General features: G+C 34.9%; 4 protein-coding genes and 3 non-coding genes across 7 annotated transcripts in view; 2 read left to right on the top strand and 5 right to left on the bottom strand.

The window, feature by feature from the left end:
* Positions 1 to 1256, top strand: part of LOC116143196 (ankyrin repeat, bromo and BTB domain-containing protein DDB_G0293800-like) — a 12892-nt gene extending 11636 nt beyond the window's left edge. The window contains exon 10 of the mRNA XM_031428624.1: positions 1230 to 1256. Within this exon, the coding sequence (XP_031284484.1) occupies positions 1230 to 1256 (27 nt within the window). The remainder of the gene's footprint in view (positions 1 to 1229) is intronic.
* A 9027-nt stretch (positions 1257 to 10283) lies between these two features.
* LOC116143287 (membrane protein PM19L-like) lies at positions 10284 to 11371 on the bottom strand. The gene is made up of 4 exons (XM_031428748.1): positions 11177 to 11371; positions 10877 to 11096; positions 10697 to 10742; positions 10284 to 10596 (listed from the first exon to the last, which is right to left on the bottom strand). The coding sequence occupies exons 1-4, from the start codon at positions 11301 to 11303 to the stop codon at positions 10504 to 10506; spliced, it is 486 nt and encodes a 161-aa protein (XP_031284608.1). The 5' UTR covers positions 11304 to 11371; the 3' UTR covers positions 10284 to 10503.
* Positions 11372 to 13475: 2104 nt separating this feature from the next.
* LOC116143261 (pentatricopeptide repeat-containing protein At5g46460, mitochondrial) lies at positions 13476 to 15920 on the top strand. The gene has a single exon (XM_031428717.1). It carries the CDS (start codon positions 13486 to 13488, stop codon positions 15562 to 15564), a length of 2079 nt encoding a protein of 692 aa, XP_031284577.1. The 5' UTR covers positions 13476 to 13485; the 3' UTR covers positions 15565 to 15920.
* A 2819-nt stretch (positions 15921 to 18739) lies between these two features.
* Positions 18740 to 20937, bottom strand: LOC116143227 (60S ribosomal protein L32-1-like). The gene is made up of 4 exons (XM_031428676.1): positions 20820 to 20937; positions 20605 to 20720; positions 19149 to 19330; positions 18740 to 19045 (listed from the first exon to the last, which is right to left on the bottom strand). The coding sequence occupies exons 2-4, from the start codon at positions 20692 to 20694 to the stop codon at positions 18916 to 18918; spliced, it is 402 nt and encodes a 133-aa protein (XP_031284536.1). The 5' UTR covers positions 20695 to 20720; positions 20820 to 20937; the 3' UTR covers positions 18740 to 18915.
* LOC116143294 lies at positions 19752 to 19836 on the bottom strand. The gene has a single exon (XR_004130102.1). It is a non-coding gene; the product is annotated as a small nucleolar RNA Z196/R39/R59 family (small nucleolar RNA).
* On the bottom strand, positions 19932 to 20009 carry LOC116143293. Its single transcript, XR_004130101.1, has one exon. It is a non-coding gene; the product is annotated as a small nucleolar RNA Z195/SNORD33/SNORD32 family (small nucleolar RNA).
* LOC116143295 lies at positions 20439 to 20525 on the bottom strand. Its single transcript, XR_004130103.1, has one exon. It is a non-coding gene; the product is annotated as a small nucleolar RNA U31b (small nucleolar RNA).
* Positions 20938 to 21180: the final 243 nt, after the last annotated feature.

Here is a 21180-nt window from a genome sequence, read left to right as displayed (position 1 = left end):
CAGAACATAAATGAGAAGATACGTCACCTGTTGTTGCTTGGCAACTTGCTCTTTGAGCTTGCTGGCTTGTCTCCTCAAAGCATCCATTTGATAAATTGCAAAAACGAATCAGATCTGACCGCCGAGTAAGAATAATGAAACTCCTTTGTATATGTAAACTCCAAATGAAGATTCTCCACTTCTTGTAAGCTGGGGATTTGGATTTTGTCATAGCAAAAAATTTCCTGTTTCTTATTCGATTATGTTTCCAGTTTATTTTGCTCATATGGATTTAAGACCCATGAGCCTGTAGACCCATTTGAGAAATTGGATCCGAAATGGGCCTGCCCCATCTTTTGCCACCTGGCCCATCTTCATTTTTTTCTTTTTTCTTTTTTTTCTTTTTTTTATGTCCAAGGTGTCCGGTCAGCTTACGTCCACCTCAACTAATCTCTCATGACCCTGTAACTACGGATCAAGTAAGAGCTCTAATGATCACCCCTATTAGCAACTGAGAAAAGACTCAAACTCAGAATCTCTTGAATAATACGTCCAAGAGTCTCTATCGAATCACTCGACCACCTAGGGATTTATTTTTTTTTCTTTAAGTGTATTAATGTTATGAAAATAATTAAAAAATAACTAAATTTAAATTTTTCTTTACAATTATTTAATTATAAAAAATATGATGATTATTTAAGAATTCGTATAATATCCTATGTAATATATTACAAACATGACCCATAATTAATATATTATTTATGGGTTAATTAATCGCCTTTGAGGCATTATAAATAAATTAATGCGAATTTTAGGGTATTTGTCAAAATGCATTACCAACCGTCAATCTAACTTTCAAACTTTGAAATGAAACCATTTGTGACTTTTGCTTTTTTCATGTAATTATGAAGATGCTTGAATGTTGTCACATTTAAATCAGATCATTAAATGCTTTAATTATTGTATTATCTTAAGATTAAATATTTATGACTTTTGAGCATCTATATTACCCTTCATATTTTTGCTAATTCCAGATGCATCTATAAGAACAAATTAATTCTATATCGTATAATGATGGTTATATTAACACGTCTTTATAATGTTATTAAAGTTTGAAATAGTAAATAAGGATTATTATCTTATAATTTAAGTAAATAACTTTTAATAATAAATTGTTAAGGTCTTTAAATGGTGGGGTAATATTTATCTTTTAACATTTTATTAATATTTTGAATTTGTCCCTTTAACAGGAAGAGGACCCAACAATAATTAGATAAAAACACAGATAACACGTTTAAAAGGATAAATATTGTAAATTTTAGGGGTGGGTGGGTCTAAGTACCCGCCAAAATCTCATGGAATCGAAACCAATTGATTCTTAGGATTTGGAATCAGAACCTGAAATACAAGTTTCGGTTCTGGGTGCCCAACTCTCAAAAATTTGTCTCTCCATCTTCGCGACTGTTGTTCTTAGTCCGATTTGATCTAATTTCAGCATTGTTGGACCACCCCAACATCACCATCAACGTCTCATTATCTTCCTCACCAAAACCCCTTGCTTCTCCACCCGAGTGCACCAGTTAATCGCCAACCACCATCCATGTTGGGTTCGTGTGATTATTCGGTTTTCTGGATAGATGCCAATCAATTTCAATGTCAACAATCAACTTTGTCACAACCATCAACATCCCTATTACCTACTTTACAAAACTGCTCATACCATCATCATCCCCAGCTCGTTGATCACTTTCTATCACTTGTAAGGTTCGTGCGACTGTTTGGTTTGCACCATGAGTACCATCAGGCTAGCTAGCCTGATGGTACTCATGGTGCTTTCCATTTGCCTATAGCCCCTTAGACATGGGTTCGAGCCATGGGGGAGGCGAAAGAAATCCCTTAAGGAGGGGGAGATATTCCTTAGAGTCACGAAGAGTGGGTTGGTGCTTTGTGAACTCCACCTAGCCGTGTCTCCAGTAAGATGGGGCCGTGACAATGCTGATCGATTTTAACGTTGACAATCATCTTTGTCACCACCATCAGCATCCTCAGCTTGTCGATCGACATTCATCTCTTGTTGGGTTTTCCGATTATTCATTTTTGCGACATTATTTCCACCACACACCACTGGTTTTTCTGATCTCAATTGCTTGTTGTTGGATTTTTGTATGTGTTGGTTGTATTCTGGTTGTCAGTCGATCCCCTTGTCAGTTCTCAAATCGGTTCCACCTCGAGTACCTGAAACCCGATTTTGGTTTGGTTCCCGGTTCTTGAAGTGGTGGAACTGGAACTACACAATACTGGTTCCACCAAATTTGGAATCGAAATCGGAACCCGAGTACCCGTCGATACTGGTTCTACCCGGATATCTTGCACACCCCTAGTAAATTTACACTAGACCTCTATATATGTATGAAAAATAATAATTCCAAATTTTCATAAAATCATTCTCAACGAAAACGACTTTATTCAAAATAAAATAAGTGTATATTACTTCCAATTATCGTCATTATATTTTATTAAAAAAGTATTTTGTGATTAATTATACTTGAATATATGCAAGCTTTATCAAAGACATAATCTTAAGTATTTAAGTTCTTATATTTACACATAATTATGAAATGCTAAAAACTCTGTGTCTTTTCGTTTCTCATCCTCTATTTATGCCAAAAAAATACAGAAAATGAAAATGTATCTATAATTTGTCATCTTTTTATCATATTTAAACACGTTAGAATGAAATTGAGAGACAAATAAAAATAGTGTTATTGCAATATTCGTCTCGAAAATAACTTTATCAATCTTGTTTTAATAGAAATGGTTTTGTTAGGGAGCTAGGCCCTTCCCACAAACAACATTCCCAACAAAATAGATTTTTTTATTATAATGATATTTAAAGAATGGTAAACACAAATTTTACTATTCTTTAAAAGTAAAATGATTATAACACAAATTATTGATCAATGGATTTAATTCAATCAAATGAACTTAAAAGAAAAGTTAGAATTATTTATTTTTAAATGTCAACTTTCAAGTTATTAAATTACTCTAAAATTTATGTTATAATCATTTTACTTTTAAAAAATAGTAAAATAATTAAACACATTTTTGGATACCTTTACAGGTAATGTTGCTAATGTAAAAACTGACTTCAAACCCATGACATTTTTAATATCCAAACTAAATTTACATTTTTGCCCTTTAGATTACACCTGCCCAAATTCCAAAATCTCTCAACCATGAATTAAAAAGGGTTATTATAAGGTTTCAGTTTTATTCCCCACACCCCAAAGGTATGAATAATTACCCTGATCTCCCTCCACATTTGGAGAATTATCCGATACCTACCCTCATTGGCCTTAATTGATAAATCCTTTATTTCACTTCCTATGAGATTGATTAAAATCGCACCCATCCATTTTGTTCCAAAAGTTTAAAAAACATCCCTACCCTTAAAGATATGTTCAGGTTCCATTTTGAAGGATCGAATGGCCTTTGCTTAGTTCGGACACCCAACCAAAAGACCAATCGGTTGACCGGATGGGATAAAATATAAGTTTTCAAATTTAAGAAAATATATTACAATTTAGCCCAATATTTAAAACCCATAATTCAGATGTCAATCCAATTGATCAGATGGGTTAAACTGTGAAGTATGAAAGCTTGGTAAATTTTTTAACCCCGTAAGTTTGGAAAATGACATTTTGGCCCAAATACGAAAATCCCCAAAAACGAGTTTTTGAAAGCTTTCACATGCACAGGACTTTTCTAACCGAGACTCATGCTTAATATAAGTAACAATGAGTCAATACATTCAATTTTAAAATTGAAAGTCTATTTTATTCCTTCCCATCACTTACTAACATAAAAAATATTTTTATTCCTCCTACCATATTGTTTCTATAAAACATTAAAATAGTAGAGTTTTGACATAATTTATTATTTATTTATTGTTTTAATTATTTTTTAAGGAAAATACTTAATTTTACCAAAAAATATTTTTTTAATTTAATTGGTGTTTATTTTTAACTAAATGTTTGTTTAAATGTGTTATATAAATGCATAACCTTCCATGGGATGATATAATTATAAGGTTACTTTGTGGATTTGGATATTTATTAAGTAAAAGATTTAAGAAATTTGTTAAGTTATTAAGTCATGAAAGGGTAAAATAGACTTATAGGGGGTAAATGAAACAAAGGTGTTTTTAATACTCTTAAAACAAAATGGATGAGTGTTATATTAATTGATCTGATAGGGGGTAAATGAAATAGACTAGACAAAAGAATTCTATCAAATTGAGGCCAATAAGTTTCATACCTTTGGGATGTGAGTGATAAAAACTGAAACCTCAGGCCAATAATCCATTAAAAAAAATTCCCTATTTATTTCTTAGTACCTTATCCTAGGGGTAAGAATGGGTAAAAGGTAGAACCAAAACCGAAATCGGAACTAACCCCATTAGGGTCCGATTCTGGTTCTGGAAAATTAAAACCCATAATTCTTGGGTCTGGTTCCAAATCCTGTAGTGTTGGAATTAGGAATTAGAACCGAAACTTAAACCAGAATCGAGGTATAGGTATCCAGGTAAGAATCAAGATTGAATTGTAATTTTTGTAAACGATTGGGGGGTGTATTGGTAGTTTTTGGGGGGTGTATTTGTCATTTTTTAAAAGTATGGGATAATTAAAATTAACTTGGATACCTAGAACCAGAACTGAAATCGGTCGATTTCGGTTCCAAATCTGGTTTTGATTCCTTCAAAAAATGCAAGATACCCGGAACCGATCACCTTACTCAATCCCCATAAATATAGTTGGCATATATTAGGTGTGGATATTAATTACTACAAATTCATTAATGTCTATTTTGACCCCATATCTTTGCTGCAACCAATCGATGAATTATGGACTTATATTTCTATAAAATAAATAATAATAATCACACAAACTACTAGAGTTACAATATTTTATAAATTATTATTCAAATACAAGATTATTATTATTATTATGAGTAATGCTATATTTATATCACCCATTACATCATTTTCATTACACCATCACTATTTTACTAATAATTATTTTATTATAATATTAAAAATTTAAAATAATTAAAATTTTGTGTGGATGTGGGATATACCACATCATGGTGTAATGAAAATAGTGTAATAGGTGGTGTAAATGTAGCATTACTCTATTATTATTACTTAATTTAAAAATAATATTAATAACGGTCTAATGTTTCTGAAATAATTTTAATTTGATTTATAAAATAATAAATAAGTACTTTTCAAACTGAATCACTTTAAGACTTAAATTTCAAAATGAGATCCCTCCAACCAATCAGATGGGCCAGAACCAGATCCCCATTCGAAACTTTTAAAATTTTTAATTTAATTTATTATCAACTGCAGTCCCTTTTTTTCTTTTTTTCTTTTTTAATCTGAATTAAAATAATAAATTAAGAATGCCGACACACGTGACGGCGTTGTAAAATTTTCAATTAATGATAATAATAATCATATAACAAAAAATCAAATCAATCTAGAAAAAATCAAACAAAAACATTAATTAACCTTCCCTGATTTCACACCACTCACTTTCCCTCTTAACCCGCATCATTTTTTGGCCATATTTGCCCCACCCTATCCTCATTCTCATTTCTCAATTTTTGTTTCCTTTTAAATTTCTTAATTTATAAATAAAATTATAATATATTTGGTAATAAAAATCATGAAAATTTGATATCAATTAATTCCTATATTCTTATAAGATTTATTTGGTAATAGTTACCTTCTTGTTAAACAATTTCATAATGATAAATGAAATAAATACATAAACTATATCAGAAATATTTCAAATTAAATGAATTTTCATAAAATTTCTTAAAATTTAAATCTAAATGTATAATATAAAAAGTTAAGTATTATTAGATGGTTGAGTGGTTTGATAAATCTTGAGTTCGAATTCCTCTTTAATTGCTAATAAAGGTAACTATTAAAACTCTTATCTTAGTTCTAAAATCTCGACTTATGAGATTAGTTGAAATGCACGTAAATAAACTCGACTAGCCCCGATCACAAAAAAAGAAAAGTAAATAGATGATAATAAATTTAGAAATAACTGCAAAATAAAAGATGAAAATTTGGCGTAAAAATGAAGTTAAATAACAGCCAGTGTTTTGAATACAGATGTCAAGAAAATAGAGAGAGACAAACAAAAAAACGTAGGTAGAGTCTAGGGAGAAGAGACAATACACAAATACACACACCACACCACACAGGGAGAGAATCTACGAATCGCTCTCACTTCCACAAATAACGCCATAATTTCATTTTGAGATTGGTACTATATTGCTTTGCCTTATGAAAATCTCAATAGATCCTAATCTTTCTATTTCTCTACCCTTTTAAACCAGTCAAACCACGCTCTTACGATCTCTTTTTCTACTGAAACACAACAGACGCCTCTCTAATTTCTATTTTCTTGTTTTGTTGTGTGTTTGTGTGTGTGTGTTACCCCCTAGAATCAATTAATTATGCCGTCAGGTGCGAAGAGGAGAAAAGCTGCTGCTAAGAAAAAGAAGGGACAAGAGACCACCACCAATAAACAACAACAACACGAGCTCTTCACCTAACAACAACAATAACAGCAACCCTTTAGGTATTTTTTCTTTCTTTGTTTACTTTTTCACTTTTTTAAGTACTTAGCCCCACAGACAATCTGTCACTCAATCATTTTAGTCCACTTTTTCTTTCTTATTTTATCATTTGGATTTGGGGGTATTGATTAATTTTTCTTGTTTATCTGGACAGCATCATTTACTTTTGTGTTCTTTTCTGGTGGGTTGATGGGTTTTGCTTTTCTTTTGTTTGCCAGATAGTCTGATGAGTATGAATTAAGTTTGTTTCGAAGTCTTTTGTCGATATATATAATATTCTTTTTCTATTGGATACTGTTTGGGAAATTGGTTTAGGGAGTGTGTTTTGATTATTTATTGGGTGGTTGGTATTTGATTGACATTATTGTTATTGAATTGAATTGAATCAAAATGGTTCTAGCAATAATGATCCCAAAGCCAGATGAGGGAGAGCGATGGTGGTGAGGTTAATTCCCCTGCATCTCAGGACATCATGACCAGCCACATCCTTTTAAAGAGGATATAGAAGAATTGGAGAAGAGGGATCCGTCATCTGTTCGATCATTTGCCTCTGAGAACAAGTCCATGGACGAAGTTACTGGAGATGTTGAACATGCCGAGAAAGTCGAAATCCAAGATGAGGTGCTATTAAAACGGAAGGGAATTGAAATCTGAGGAGGACTCGGAGAGCCAAATTATTGACATTAAGCCAAAGGATCAAATGATGGGAGCTCTAGCATTAGTAGTTTCAGATGATGAGTCTCAAGTGGTTGAGAGAAAACCGAGGAGGCTGCCTATGGTTCAGTTTCAGAAGCAATGTCACGTAATGGAGATAAGCCAGTTGAGTCTGCCTATGGTTCATTTCAGAACAATTTCACGTAATGAGAGAATAACCTTTGAGTCTCTTCAGGAAGAATGTTCAGGTTACTGAAGGCATCGTTGAGGAGGCTGGTAAGTCAGTTGTGGATGCAGTTAGTTCTGTTGATTCCGTTAAGCCTCTGGTATCTGTGACTGAGGAGGTGATTCCTGTTGCACAAAGTGATCCTGTTGGTTCTTTGGCTTCTGATGTGGTAGAAACTAGGTTGAAGGAAATTGAAAATCAAAGAGAAGTGAGGACAAAGTTTTTCCCATATCAAGGATAATGTTGAGGCACCTTCAACTAGGTGGGATCTATAGCAAATGTAAACGAGGCTAAGGTTTTACCCACATCGGATGCTCCAATTGCTGAAACTATATGCTGCAGAAAATATAAGATTCCAAAATTCCTGACTCTTCTGAAAACCAGGTATTGCCCCTATCCTTACTTGGTAGAAATCAATTCGTCATAATTGATGTTTATGTGCACTGAAAAATTGAATTGACATGCAGCCTCTCCTTGTTTCTGCTCCACGAGCGGCTGAAAGAACCTCCTGGATGAGTTGCTGTGGATTGCTTGATGTGCTAACGGCTCTAGTAGATAAGTCGAGGTTGGAATTTTTGAAGTTAAAAGTAATTTGTGTACCCTCTTTCAAATAACTCCGTTGGATAAAGGGTTATGTCAAATTCGTGGAAGGGATTGGGAATTTTTTATTTTTCCCTATGAATGGTATTGTTATCTGCTACGGTTGAGTTTGGTTAAGTGCTTTAGATTGAAATGTTTTGATAAACTAGCTGTGGGCTTTGTTAATATTTTGCTGTCCTTTTATTTTAGGACAGTTAACTGTTGGGATGTATTTTTGAGAGTCATGTTAATAGCTGTGGTATGGATTAGTCCGTTATCATTGTTCTTGGTTGTGAAGTAATGTGTTTGTATTGACTGCATACCCTAAATATGTTGTAGCCTATTGGGCAAATAGATGGTTAATTTTGTGAAGAGCATTGTGGTAGGCTGTTAGCTCGCTCCTTCTTGTTAATATGCGTGGAGATGCTATGATATAATCATCTTGATTGTTTTTCTTTGTTTTAAAAAGTGCAGCTTTGTTCCTAAGAAATATGAAAGGTCACCATTTGCATTTGCCACCTGCTTAATGTAAACAATCATATTGAATTTCTCACCTGTTGTTGCAAAATGTAAACCAGGAGATATTTTGCTTGTCTCTCCTCTCTCAGATCATTCTCTCATACCAAATGTCTGATTCCCAAGAAAACTTCAATGATCTGAGTTCTATCATTGCATTCCTTTCTCGTGAGAGCTTGTTTGAATGTGGTATTGTTATCAGTGTTGTATCACCTTTCTCTGCTGGCACATCTGCAAAAGGCCACTATGCAACCGAGTTGATAATTTGGATTTTTGGAAAGTAGATTTGGCTAGATGAATATTTTTAAATGAGGCTGCCTTATATGATTATTTTGTTCAAGTTGGTCTTGTCTGTATTTAAGAAATTTTTTACCTCCCATGTGAGTGCTAGTTGGTGGAAACTATTTGAATGAAGATGTGGTTGACGAGCATACTTCCTGTTCTAGATCTTAATTGTGCCAAGACTTTTTCACTAGAGGAGTTATCCATTTCTGGTTTCTTTATCAGAGTATTGGATAATTTTATCTTTCAGGTCTCTTGCACCTTGGTTGCTTACCACCCTAGAATCTTTTTGTAGGTTTTCATTCTCAATGTTAAGGTGATGCTAATTGTGCAGTACGTTAAGTTCCCAGAATCCTGAAAATAGAATTATCTCTGGAAGCTGAAAAGTTTCTGTTGTTTTCTGACCTGTTTCTGTTATTTGGGTTTCTTTGCCGAAATGTGGTTGTTTATTTGAAACATAAACTTTCTACTCTGTTGCTCATGTGAAAATTTTAAAGTATTGGTTGAAGTTTTCATCAAATCTACTATCTCATTGAATAATATCTTACATCCTTATGGTGTGTATGATGCAGGGACAGAGCATGATGGGTTTTCAATGGACCGAAGCATGTGAAAGATGGAAGGATTTGGTTTATAGAGTTGGTGATATTTCAAATGAGAATCTTTTCAAGGTTTTTCTGAAGATAATAGGGAAAGAGACCTAAGTGACAACAATTATATGATTACCATAGTGATAGTATGAACAGGGGTAGACAATCACTCAATGTCCCTAGCTTTTGCTGCAGTTATTTTAAATTTAATTTTGCAGTGTAGCGTTTTCCTGGGGTGTGTTGTATCTATTTCCTTTACCATTGGGTCGGGCGGATTTATGACCTTCAAATTACAGATTTTACTATGAGACCGTGCGTGCTTAAGTTCTGTCGTGATGGAACAGTTTATGGCATTGTTTGAATTTTTAGATGGATATTTGCTTCTTTAGAAAAATTTATGTCTTTCTTCCATAGTTAAATGATTTCTTGAAATGGTTACTGAGTATAGACGTCTATGGCCGAAATTTAATTGGCAGGCTACAATTGGTTGCGACTAATATGCCTTCTTTGGATGGTTGATATCTGCGTAATTTTTTATCATTTGAGCTATCTGTCAATTGCAGGCTTCCTATGGAGGGCAAAGTTATTCTTCAAAAAGTGTGTTAAGCTTGTTTGATAAACCTGCTATTAGTTGAGGGATTAAGTATAGTTTATTGTTTGTGATCCATATATGGTTTAAATTCAAAAGTTTCACAACAGTATAAAGTGGTGTTTTACAGGCAAATGTTTACTTTATTTGTATTACTTTTAAGCATAAAAGAACCTTGCAGTGATGAAAAGCCAAGAGACAACAGAATAAGTTGCTTTATTGAGGTTTGAGCAAACATGTCATTTTGAAGAAACAATATAAACACGGCCAATGAAATCATTTTTCCTTTATTAGTTCATACAGTTTCTGTCATATTACATACTAACCACACCCACAATCAGCCAATACCTTGGCAGTACACAGGGGAAAACAAATTTTAGCAAAATAAAGATTGAAGGCACAAGATATTTCCATCAAAGGACTTGAATTTATTATGATCTCCTCATTGGTGCAACAGTATGAATGGCTGCTATGTACAGGAGTTGTGTAACCGTGAGGATGATTAAAAATGCCTCCAGTGTTCTCTGCAAACACAAAAATAACCTATGCTCAGTATTTCATTCAAAAGCCAGTCTTTGCTTATTAACCCAGAAAAGTGCAGTAAATTGGATTCGTTAATCTTACCAACTTGGCATTTCTGATGCGGAGATCAATCTCTTTGCAAGCAAAGCTGCATTCATATTAGAAGGTTAAAAGTTTAGTATCCAAAAAGAAGCATATTTTCTGGTTATATTTATGCATCAACAAGCAGTTTTCATTGTAGGTAAGAAAGTAATAAATTTAAAATCAAACAAATGCGCCTACCCCATGGCGAGGAGTGTAAGAGACCAGGCAATGGTAGCAGCTGTGACTGCAGATGGCAAGCTATCGGCGTTCCAGTTACGAATATGGTTAACACCAGCAATTACTGATGCAGCACCAACAACTCCAGCTATCAAAGCATATGTCACAAAAAATCCCGTAGCAGCGTTGCCCATCGGAAAGTAGATAGGCGAGAAATGTGCAGGAAGATCAAGTCCTGGGCCTGCAAGTTTCACACATGTACAGCATACTTAGACTGATAGAAATGTCAAATGGGGTCATAAAGTTTTTATTTTAGCTTACCAATGACAAAGCCATGTTCGATGGCGCGATTCATAGCCCAACCACCGATGCCTAAAACTATAACATACATGCAGAAGTTAAGAACCAAAAGCAATGATGCAACTGGTTTCAATTGAGTGTTGGCCATTTCTGAAAAGTTGTTTTGAAAGAAGATGAAAGAATTAGGGGACTTTCAGGAATGATTAGAGGAAGTACAATTTCTGCATGTGTTTCTTGAAGGAGACGAAGGTTTATAAATGCAATTGCATGGAGGGTTTTGGTTCTTTTCTTGCTAAGGCTGCTGGTTCCAAAGGATTCTACCATCTATGTGGGGCTGTAAAGAGCATTCTTCATGTTCAAGGCAAGCCAACCAAAACCCAGATTCGTGGTTTACATTTTCGATTTCATATTCCTTTTCTTTTACTACATTTTTGGATCCAAAATATGAAATTATTCGACTCTTTTCCAAGTATTAATGTTTTCTAGATACGGAGGAAAGTGATATTCTCTGCCAATTTGAGTTTACTATTATTATTATTATTTTCTTTTGGTAACCGAGGTGTTTGGGTTCGGTTGTGCGCACTTCAATTAATTTTTGGAGTCTATTGAATACCCTACAAGTCCAAAGAACCATGTAAGTTACAATGTTATTATAATAGGTAGTCACAAGATTTAAACTTAAAAACTTAAGAAATTGAGTAAACCTTGACGGTCAGACCAACCCCTTAAGGTAAAGTTAGGTTTTTTATATTTTATAGTAGAACTATTACTATATGATTGTGTGAGCAATAAAATTTAGCATTTATACGTACAACACTGCAACAAGATATGGTAGTAACTATTGACTATAATTTCAATGAATTTAAAAAGGCAGAACAACCTACACCTATCCAAGGTTTAGAGAAACGACAGATTGGTACCTAAAAGGTTTCAAAAAGACAAACAAGTACCTTTTATTAGGGAAAAGACTGGAATGCCCTTTGAAAAATATTAGTTTATTTTTTTAATTACTTTTAGACCCCTTAAGTTTATTAATTCCACAAATACCCCCAGAAAAAAGTTTAAAAATTAACAAAAACACCCCCCACCCATACTTGTCAGATTCCGGCGGCCACCGCTGGTGATAGCCGGAATCTATCACAACGGTCTATGCCACCACCGGAAATGGCCGGTAGTTCATCGATCTAGCCTTTTTGGGCCAAATCCACCCCGGATCTGGCCGGAAAAGGCCAGATCTGACGTGAGAAGGCCAAATCTAGTCGGAAAGTGACGGCCAAAGATGTGGCCATCGTTGTCTGTCAACGATGGCCAAGGTTTGGCCGTCATTGACAGTCAACGACGGCCACATCTTTGGCCATCAATTTCCGGCCAGATCTGGATTTCTCACGTCAGATCTGGCCGAAAAAGGCTAGATCGGTAAACTACCGGTCATTTCCGGTGGTGGCCGTCAGAATCTGGCAAGTATGGGTAAGTGGGGGTGTTTTTGTTAATTTTTAAACTTGTTTCTGGGGGTATTTGATGGAATTAATAAACTTAAGGGGTCTAAAAGTAATTAAAAAAATAGACTAATATTTCTCAAAGGGTATTCTAGTTTTTTCCCTAACGAAAGGTACATGTTTGTCTTTTTGAAACCTTTTGGGTACCAATATGTCATTTCTCCAAACCTTGGGTAGGTGTAAGTTGTTTCCCCATTTAAAAAACATATTAAAAGCACATTTATAATTATATTTTATAAAAAAATCAGAAGTAGAGAACAAAACACTTCATTATCTGAAAGCGAACTTTGAATAGTTTTGTATGATTTTGTGATATTAAATTTGAAGGTCAATTAGTGCGTATCTCAACTAATTTATCGAGATCCTGAAATTAACAACCAAGTAAGTTTCTATTGACCATCCCTATTAATAATCGAGGTGAATCAAACTCAAAACCCTTCTTGAGTAATACATTTAAGAGTTTTAGTTAATCACTCGACCACCCAATGATAATTTGTTCTAAATATTCAATATGGGCATGTTTTTGTTATGTCCTTTATCTTGCAACTCTTTACATGCATCCTCAAATCATGAACATAAAAAAATTGATTTATTTATATATTTTTTGTTGAAATTATAATTATATATTTTTTAAACATTACCCACATCCACAAGTTATAAATATCCAGTTTATAGAACCAAAACGCTGCGTTTTAGTGTAGAAAGACGATAGAAACAAAATATGCTTTGGCATTCACCATGGGCAAAGAAACGGTGCCGTTTGGAATTATAATATATAAGAGCTTTTCTGATTTGTTTTTGGCTTGAGCATTGAGTGATAGTTACTCCATCTCCATGTCAACATGTCGCGCCATATTTCAGAATTTCAAAATTTTCTCCAAACCCGTTATGGGTTTAATGAATTACACCAATCAAAGCGTTCCATCTTACAAATTTTTACTCCAAAATCACATAAGAAACCGAAGATTAGACCTTGCTCGCAAGCTTTTTGATGAAATCCCATCACCTAGTACTCATTTATGCACTATAATGATCACTGGTTACACTCAAAACAATAGACTTGATGATGCATTGACCCTTTTTGACAAAATGAGCTTTAGAGACATGATTTCTTGGAACACAATGGTTAAAGGGTGTTTAGATTGTGGCGATTTAGCTATGGCTACAAAGATGTTCGATAAAATGCGTGATAGAAGTGTTGTTTCTTGGACAACCATGATTAATGGGTATTTACAGTTTGGACATGTTGATAAGGCTGAGAGGTTGTTTTATGAGATGCCTGTAAGAGATGTGGCGGCATCGAATTCGATGATTCATGGGTATTGTTGTAATGGTAGAGTTGAGGATGCTTTAAGGTTGTTTGAGGAGACTCCTTGTAGGAATGTGATTTCGTGGACTTCGATGATTAGTGGGCTTGATAGCAATGGGAGGCATGATGAGTCTTTGTTTCTTTTTAAGAAGATGGTGGGTTCTGGTATTGTTCCCACTTCAAACACATTTGCTTGTATTTTGACGGCTTGTGCTAATGTGTTGGATGTATGTTTAGGGGTGCAGGTTCATGGTAATGTTATTAAGATTGGGTTTTGTTTTGATGAGTTTATATGTGCTTCGCTTATTATGTTGTATGCAAACTGCAAGCAAATAGAGGATGCTTACAACATTTTTAATGAAAAATTGCATATGAATGTGGTGGTATGGACAGCTCTTTTGACGGGGAGTGGTTTCAATGGTAAGCATGAGAAAGCATTGACGATTTTTTCTGACATGATTATCATGGGCATACTTCCAAATCAAACTACATTCACTAGTGTCTTGAATTCATGTTGGAAACTAGAGGCTATTGACCGGGGTAAAGAGATCCACATGTTGGCAATAAAACTAGGTTTGGAAAATGATGTCTTTGTGGGTAATTCTCTTACCGTCATGTATTGTGAATGTGGAAATGTAAATGATGCTGTGGCTGTATTTACGAAAATTGGTGAGAAGAATATTGTCTCTTGGAACTCAATGATTGTTGGAAGTGCAAAACATGGATGTGGTCAGTTGACTTTAACACTCTTTAAACAAATGATATGTGCAGGGGTAGATGCAGATGAAATTACATTCACTGGCTTGCTTTCTGCTTGCAGCCGTTCTGGGATGTTACAGAAGGGGAAATCCTTTTTTGAGTATTTTAGTAGATATAAATCCAACAAGATGAGGCCTCAGCACTATGTTTGTATGGTAGATATCTTGGGCAGATTTGGGAAATTAGAAGAAGCAGAGGAGTTAATTAGGAATATGCCTATGGAAGCAAATTCTTCGATATGGCTAGCTTTACTTAGTGCTTGTAGGATGCATTCCAATTTGGAAATGGCTGAAAGAGCTGCAAAATGCATTCTTGATCTAGAGCCTCACTGCAGTGCCGCTTATGTTTTATTGTGCAATATTTATGCTTCAGCTGGTAAATGGAGTGACGTCTCACAATTCAGGCTGAAGATGAAACAAGAGGGTATCGTAAAACAACCAGGATGCAGTTGGGTAAACTTAAAGGGAGTGAGGCATGAGTTTCTTTCTGGTGATAGGTCACACCCTCTCAGTGAAAAAATATATCAAAAGCTGGACTGGTTAGGAGGAAAGTTAAAGGAATTTGGCTATACTCCGGACAAAAGGTTTTCTCTGCATGATGTTGAGAATGAACAGAAGGAAGAGATGTTGTCTTACCATAGTGAAAGGCTTGCTATTGCATTTGCATTGGTAAGTACTGTGGAGTGTAGTACTATAACAGTGATGAAAAATCTTCGTGTATGTGGGGATTGCCATTCTGCGATTAAGCTTATAGCAAAGATCGCAGGACGTGAGATTGTCCTAAGAGATTCTAGCCGTTTTCACCACTTTAGAAATGGCACTTGTTCTTGTGGGGATTATTGGTAGCACTAACAGGAGCAGACAATGTTTGCTGGCATATATAGATCAAAGTGGAGAAAAAACTGCTAAAGTTGAAAAAAGAGATTTCTGGTTCTATATATATAGATCAAAGAGAACCATTTTTTCACATTCCTAGTTTGGACTAGTAAAAAAATTAGGGAGGGAGACTAAATTCTCGAAGGTAAATTCAGTGTCAACTAAAGGGCTTTCTCATTCCCTCTGTGTATCTCAAGAGGGCTATTCACTTTCTACAATAACAGTTTATCATCTGAAACTTTCAATAGTAACATTCTTATTTTGTGTTTTCCTTACATGTATTTCTCTATGAGTAATGCTTACATATAAGAAATGTTATATTTCAAAGAGCCATTGTCCTGTATTACAATGGATGACAAGAAACTAAAGCATGCTTTTAAGCACCGTTTCGCCACTTTATCGACCATTCCAACTCTTCATCATAGTAGTCGTTTAGACTAATGGAATCCCTTAACTTATCTTCTTCTTCTGGTCCTTCAATATTCGTAGGAATATCTTCAATGTCAATTGAAATTTCCTGGTTGGATGAATCAAGAAGGATCTCTTTCACTTCGCCTTGTCTCTTCAATAATATTTCTTGACTTTCCTCCCCAGTTTCTTTAGAATCTCTGCTCACGTTACTCACTTCTTCAACCTTCCAATCCTTACCATCAGAAACTCCCAGATGAAGAGAAATGATGTGCTTGATATTATAAAGCTCCACATTCAACTCACTCAACATCTTTTTCACTTCTTCCGTATCTTCCTTCTCTCTCTCCATTTTTCTTTCCTTCTCTTGGACATGTCTCTTCTCTCCATAAATATATCTTCCATTAAGTTGTAAAGTGATGTCTCTTTCAATTACTGACCATTGGAGACCTTGTAACTAACTCAGGTACATGAGAGAGAAGAGTGGGAAAGAGCGCCAAACAAAACCTTTCAACTGTAAGAGAGACGCTTGGTAGGTAAATGGTTTATGAGTCTAATTCAAGTTCCTCAAAAGCTCATGAACTAATTAACCAAATAAAATGAAACAGCATATATGATATTTTCAAGAACCATTCCCTGTATTGGTTTGGAATTTGGACGCCAAAAAACTAAGAGGAATGTTAGTCTTACAAAGATGCATACAAAGAGTGGCATATAAAGATAAATTCTACCCTTGAAAGAAAGGAAAAAGAGAGAGAGAGAAAGAGAATCATGAAGATTAAAGATAGCATTTGTCTTTGTATGCATCTTTGTAAGACTAACATTTCTCAAAAACTAAACTATACATAAGCATCGTTGGGTGGCCTAATGGTAAAAAAGCATAAAGAAGTTCTATGAATTTATGAGTTCGAATTCAAATCTCTCAGGCTTTAATAAGGGTGAAAGGGTGACCACTTAAACTTTTATCTGGCTGGTAGTTTCAAGGTCTCTAAAGATTAGTTGAGGCTGAAAACTCCAATGAAAAAAAAAAGACAAAAAAAAAAACGCATCACGCACCGTTTCGCCACTCTATCGACCATTCCAGCTCTTCATCGTAGTTGGTGATTAGACTAACGGAATCCCCCAACTCTTCTTCTACTCCTTCAATGCCAGTTGAAACTTGGTGTTCATTATCTTCATGAGAATCAGACTTCACATCGCCTATTTTATTCAATATTTCTTGATTTTCTGTAGAATCACTGCCCACATCATCAACAGTTGTAACAATACCAGTACTCGCGTTACATTGATTGAACTTTGTCCCCATGATCTCTCCAGTTCCATTACACACCACAGTATTCATCAACTCACTCATTCTTTTTCTTGGAATTCAAGTAGTGGTACTAGAGATAGTTATAGGGTAAATTAATGAATTGTTAAATAAAAGAATAAATGAAAGATACCTCAAGTGCATATAATAACAGAAAGGAGGGGAGGGGGGGCCTTCAGCCTTCCTTTTTACCGCCCACTCTCCCACCAGACCAATAAACTGTAAGGGAAAGAGTAATTAAGAAGGCAGCTGTGGCTTTAAGCATCTGATAAGATTAGTGATATATGCTTTTAGGAAAAGAATAGATGAGTGGGTGTGGGATGTGTCTTTGGAAAGAATAACCAAGGTATAATTGAGGAGCAAGATTAGTAGACAGCAGTTTGCATCAACTCCAACATATATTCCCAAATCACTAAACTCTTGGACTATTTGACCATACATATAGTGGAAATTCCCTAAGCGAAGCTTTTAAAACTCGGTCCAAGGTGAAACTCGATAAAGTGGCTGGGTCTCAAGTTGATCAATTGAATTGGTTTGACCGGCGGGTCAAGCCGATGACGTGAGCATGCCCAAAGGTTTGAAATCCAACAAAAATATCCCAATTATCTTAAGTCCCTACAAGTTTGAAATCCTACAAAAACACCCTTAACAAATTACACATAAATCTCTACAGGTTTAAAATCCTACAAAAACACCCCAAATTACATTGCCGACGTAGACAACCCAAACCAAATAGGGCTTGTTTCCAGCATCGACAACACACCCCATCACCATAAAAACTCTCCCCTCAACCTTCAAAACCAATCTCATCCCACCCCCATTCACCTCGCTAATCGCCAATAATAGCCTGTTGTTGTTGCTACATGATTAATGATTTTGTGATTTCCAATCGTTTCACCAGAAATCACCTCTATCGCCACCTTTCGACTCACTGGCCCTTCCTCTTCAAAACCTCCAACATCCCAACAATCAATTGCTCACTATCACCGTCCTCCATAGACTTTGCCATCAACAGTCAAAATTAGTAACCCTGCCCTCTGAAGGCCCCGAATGAACTGGCCGGATTTCAAATCCCTAAAGCTACAACCTAGTTTTAATGCTCATTCTCAACTTCATCTAATCCCTATTTACAAATCTCAATACTCAAATTAGTAATATTACATTCATAACCTTCTATACAAACTCTCCCTCACAAACTTATATAACAAAAAATGATTGAGTGAAAGTTATTTTAAATTTTCAAATCACTCAATCATCTTTTGCCATATAAATTTGCATATTAATCACTTGGGTTACAACCTTTCACTCATAAAGATGAAATTTCATATTAAATTTGATTGATTATTCTTCTCTGATACATACTACTATATTTACTGACATAAGCTTATGTATTTAAAAAACATATACCAGTACCAAACAGAATGGTAATTATCACATAACATCTCAAACATGACTGTATTATCATTAAACAAAAAATAACATCCAACAGCTGGGAATGAAAATCCCCTGAGCTACAACTTTTGATGTCAGAATTATCAAAATTGTGATTTAAGCATTTTAATAAACAAAGCTCAATACTAAACACAATCAAAACTAGTTTAAGCTCATTCATCCTCCTGGCTGCGCAACCTAGCAAGCTTGTTAGTTACAACAACATCAAGCTGAGCAGCTCGTTCCACAATCTCTTTCCTCTTCTTTGTGGAAACATCATGTGCAATCTCAGCACAGTAAGTCCTGGAAGAAAAGGAAAGAATATTAATATGAACATAAAAGCAAATTCTAAGAGGGATAAACGCAAGTTAAAAGAATCCAGTTATTGATGAATTTAGGAGTTTACCTGTTGTGCATCATCAACAGCTCGAGCTCATTGACATTGTGGACCACAAATTTCTTGAAGCCATTTGGAAGATAATGGCGAGTCTTCTTGTCTGAACCATAACCAATGTTAGGCATAAGAGTGCATCCCTTGAACTTTCTTCGCACTCGAGAATCAATACCCTTTGGTCTACGCCAGTTTTCCTGTCATATAAGGGAAAGGAAAACATAATCAAACTAAATGTCACCATCAGGATGTAAATATTAACAAAGAAATTGTAGTAGCAAATCAGAAACGAATTATACATATAAAACACTAAATTCTCTCTTGCCAACCTTCTTAAGAATTTCTTGACACTAAATTTTCAATAAAACATTTTTATTGCATTCATGACTTGAAATCCAAGAACTAGATAAGAGTGCAAAAAGATGTGAGCAGGGATAAAGTAACAGAGAGCTTGATAGATATTAAGCTAACTGTGTCGCAAAGACCTGTTCTTTTATATCTGCCCTTAAAACGAAATGTCCAGCTACAAAAGTTCTGGACATTAGATACCATGGGCAAATTTCTAAAACAGCCATCAAAAAGGAGAAAATTAAAAACTACAAAGATCAACAAAAATGCTGCAACCTCAGCCGAAAGATGGTGATTTTTAAACAATAATCACAGGTAAATCAGAAAGTATGGGTAGATTGCATCATAGATTGCAGGAAAAGAATTGAAAACTGCTGCAAAATTGATCTAAAACAAAACATTTTAAAACTTTCCATTTAAAAATAAAACCACAGTTATTTGAATAAGCAACTAAGATCAGATGGTAGTGCATGTTTTGAATTCATCATCAACTAACAGAATTTATGGATTGATATCATCACATCTTGTTGCATATTCTATAACTAAAACTTTAACTTAAGAGTTAAGAACATAAATTTATTAATACATAGATTAAAAATAGTTTTTTAAGTGCTGTGGGATCAGATAAAAGGTCGATATGTATCACCACCTTCCATTGGAAGTCAGACTGGGTGTCAAAACGAAATCATCACATCCCTACACAGCACCAAATTAAAAAAAAAAAAAAAAAAAAAAAAAAAAAAAAAAAAAAAAAAAAAAACAAGGTCCACGACACATCTACTCGTACACCTAATTAAAGGATCAGATAGTCGATCGCTAACTCACCATATTACATCAAAAGACGCAAGTGAGACTGGGTGTCAATAGCTATCATCGTCACATCCATTTTAACAAACTAAAAATCAAGCCAAACAAACAATACGACAGGCCGTTTAAGTTGAATTAACAATACAATCAGAATCAGATAAGAATGTCAATCACCACATTGCACCATTATTTTTTGATGCAAATAAGACTGGGGCGACAACACATATCATCATATTCATTTCCTTCAAAGCTCGTAAATTCAACTTAAAATAAACAACGATACGCGTGTAGTTTCGACATAGCATTATTATTATACCTTGACGGAGATCTTGCGGTCGCTTTGGGGCCTCTTGAACTTCTTGGCCCTCTTCTTCACTATCTTCTTCGACAGTAACGGTACCGCCATTGCTTCCTCCTCCAACTTACCTGCCTCTAAACAGATTCAAAAACAAAATCAAGAGTAATCAATACAAAGAAATAAGTGAAAGTGGAGAGGCAAATATAGAGAAGGTTAGAGAGAGAGAAACTCACAGCGAGTTCAGCTAGGGTTTTCTGGTTAGCCGCCGAGTATACGAGGGTTTGCTGGAGCTTTATATAGAGCAAGAGTGGGCTATGTAGGGTTTCATTTGCGATCAATGTTTTAAAATAGAGAACTCAGTTTGAGTAGGACAAATCGACGGTGGAGATTAAGTGTTTGGGTGACGAAAGGTCAGATTATTGTCAATTGGGCTAATTTTATTTTGAAGAATCCTTTTGGACTTTGGACTAGACCAGTGTCTCTAAATGGGCCTAGGCGAGCCCATATTTAGTTGTTGGGATTCAATGTAGATAGCTTATGATTAGAGTTTATATTTTCAGAAGTCTTGAGTGCAATGAGAGTGAAAAATTTTAG

Source organism: Pistacia vera, unplaced genomic scaffold (genome assembly GCF_008641045.1).
Source record: "Pistacia vera cultivar Batoury unplaced genomic scaffold, PisVer_v2 Contig427, whole genome shotgun sequence".
NCBI lineage: Eukaryota > Viridiplantae > Streptophyta > Magnoliopsida > Sapindales > Anacardiaceae > Pistacia > Pistacia vera.
The sequence above is the reverse complement of the archived record's forward strand: the minus strand, read 5'-3'. Positions and strand labels throughout refer to the sequence as shown.